This window comes from Lactuca virosa, chromosome 8, assembly GCF_052849685.1.
Source record: "Lactuca virosa cultivar CGN04683 chromosome 8, Lactuca_virosa_CGN04683_v6, whole genome shotgun sequence".
Classification (NCBI taxonomy): Eukaryota; Viridiplantae; Streptophyta; class Magnoliopsida; order Asterales; family Asteraceae; genus Lactuca; species Lactuca virosa.
The window spans coordinates 147,659,332-147,662,200 of NC_136433.1; the positions used below are offsets into that span (position 1 = coordinate 147,659,332).

General features: G+C 37.7%; 1 protein-coding gene across 1 annotated transcript; it reads left to right on the forward strand.

Moving 5' to 3' along the window:
• The first annotated feature begins 2,368 nt into the window (after nt 1-2,368).
• On the forward strand, nt 2,369-2,869 carry LOC145130929 (secreted RxLR effector protein 161-like). Its single transcript, XM_079065680.1, has one exon. The coding sequence runs from the start codon at nt 2,369-2,371 to the stop codon at nt 2,867-2,869; it is 501 nt and encodes a 166-aa protein (XP_078921806.1).

The following is a 2,869-nucleotide window of genomic DNA, read 5'->3' on the forward strand; positions in this document are numbered from 1 at the left end:
AATAGAGAAGGTTTAAGTGGTGAAGAGAATAATGTGTTGGGAGAAAAATGAAAGGAAAGTGGATGGGAGGTGTGAGTGGGAGACCATGGGAATAATCTTTTTGCTTTTGGTGGTCTTCATAATTTCCCACTAACACAAGCATCTTTTACATAATTAATATAAGAGTTTTATAAAATTTAAAGTAAAGTTTATAAAAATAGTGTTTTATAAAATTTAATGTAAAGTTTATAAAAATGGAGTTTTATAAAAGATAGGTTATGATTTGATTATAACAATCTACTTTGATTTGAAGTTTAATTATAGCATTCAAGTTTGATTCTTTTAATTTAATTAGAGCATTATACTTTGATTTGATTTTAATATGGTATCATAATTGTATTTGATTATAGTTATAACGTTGTACTATACTATGTTGCTATTAACGTCAATTTATATCGTAGTGTATGGGTTTTGATCCTATTAGCGTCAAGTAATCTTGAGTAGGGTTTGAATGAGATTGAGAGAGGTTTCGTTTGTGATCTTTTTGAGTGTCCGGCTTCGCAACGCAAGGTCCATAGACCCCGTTAAGCCATGATTTAGTGTCCTACACAATCCCGATGATTGTGCAATAGTGTTTTATCGCTTTGGTTCATTGTTTAGCACTGTTAAGGCTAAGGAAAATCAAACACATGAACTTTCCAAATGATGTTTTCTCATTAAAATAGTGAATTGTACAGTGATTACATAACGTAAACCCTATCATACAAGGGTTAATGGAGTTGACCGGTTTGACTAGTTGACTTTGTTTGACTTTGACTTGACCGAAATTTGATGGTTGTCACACAACTCATGAAGTTTCAACCCAAATCTGATGAAGCGATATTCTTGGGATACTCAACCAAATCCAAAGCATACGAGATTTGAATTGTCAGACTCGTGTTCTTGAAGAAAGATTTGATGTGACCTTCGATGACAACTATGTTCGGAATTCTGGCCCAACTAATGTCACAACCCACATCATGGAGCCCGATGATCCATCTCCAGGATGTCCGAATTCTCAAATTATCCATGAAGTCGACTTTAAAACCCTGTTTGTACCATCAGAAACAACTCTTGATTCGGAATCTCGATCAGGATCGTCCTCATCAACTGCCACTCTAATTTCCCAAAATCTAAATCCCACTTTTCCTCCATTTGATTCCTTTCTGATTCAACCTTCACATGTTGAGGGGGAGAATGGTCTTCCATCTCTTGAATCAAATGTTGAAGGATTCCAAGATGCAGCAGATCAATTCACCGTATTCGATCCTATCCGAACAATAACGAAGGAGATGCCAATTTCTTTGACTTTCCGAACGAAGACGACATAGATATATCCGGTTCAAAAGTTTAGGGAGAGCGTAATCCTCAAAATCAAACTGCTCAGGGGGAGCAACATAACCCCATTGTTGATGTCGGATCGTCCGCTGCACAAGATCTTCCGAGATTACATATCTGGACAAAGGATCATCCTCCAAACCAGGTGATCGGAAATCTGAACACTGGTGTTCAAACTCGTTTTGCTACTAACATCCAAAACGAATGTCATTTCTCGGCATTTATCTGAACGGTTGAACCAAAATCCATCAAGGAAGCATTAGAACATGCTGACTGGATTACAACCATACAAGAAGAGTTAGCAGAATTTGATAGAAATGAAGTGTGGACTCTCATCCCTCCTCCTCAGGATCACCCTATTGTTGGTACGAGATGGGTTTTCCTAAACAAGCTAGACAACGCTGGAGTTATTATCTGAAAGAAAGCAAGATTGGTGGCTAAAGGATTCACTCAGATTGAAGGACTTGATTATGACGAGACCTTTTCTCCTGTTGCTCATCTTGAAGCCATCAAAATATTTCTTGCTTATGTAGCTCACAAAGGCTTTAAGTTTTACCAAATGGATGTTAAAAGTGCTTTTCTTAATGGCGAAGTAGATATTGAAGTGTATCTCCAACAGCCCCCCGGTTTTGTAAATCTTTCTTATCCAAACTACTGCTACAAACTCCGAAAAGTTGTTTATGGCCTCAAGCAAGCTCTTCGCGCCTGGTACGAGACTCTCACCTAATTTATCATGCGTTCTAGTTTTCAAAGAGGAATTCTCGATCCTACGCTATTCCAAAGATCAAATGGAAAACACCTCATGTTAGTCCAAATCTACATTGAAGATATCATTTTTGGATCAACAGATTCATTAATAATTGCTGATTTTGCCAAGTTAATGGTTAGTCGATTCCAAATGAGCATGCATCATGAATTAAGTTTCTTCCTCGAACTCCAAGTAAAGGAAACCAACAGAGGAATCTTTATTCACCAAGAAAAATAAATTTCTGAGCTTCTCAAGATATATTCAATGGACACATGTGCCTCTACAAAGGTTCCTATGGGTTTTAGATACAAGATCTTCTCGGACCCATCTGGTGTTGCTGTCGATGAAAAGAAGTATAGGGGAATGATTGGATTGCTACTCTACTTAATAGCAAGTCATCTGGACATCATGTTCTCTACATGCCCGTGTGCCAGATTTCAAGTCAATCCAAAGATGTCTCATCTTTTGACGGTTAAGCAAATATTCCAAAAGCTCAAAGGTGCAAAGAGTCTCGGAATCTGGTATCCATCAAATGAGAGTTTGCTCCTTCAAGCATACTCCGATTCCAACTATGGCGCTCTTCAATTGGACAGAAAAATCACCTCTGGAGGTTGTCAATTTTTGGGTGGAATATTGGTTAGTTGGTCATCTAATAAACAGAATTGCATTGCTCTTCCAACAGTCGAAGCGGAATACATTGATGTTGCTAGTTGCACTTCTCAAGTTCTTTGGATGAAATCTCAGTTATTGGACTATGGTTATTGA

Bases quoted from the DNA above. Each gene is read 5' to 3' on its own strand.
- LOC145130929 (XM_079065680.1), top strand. From the start codon at position 2,369: ATGGACACATGTGCCTCTACAAAGGTTCCTATGGGTTTTAGATACAAG.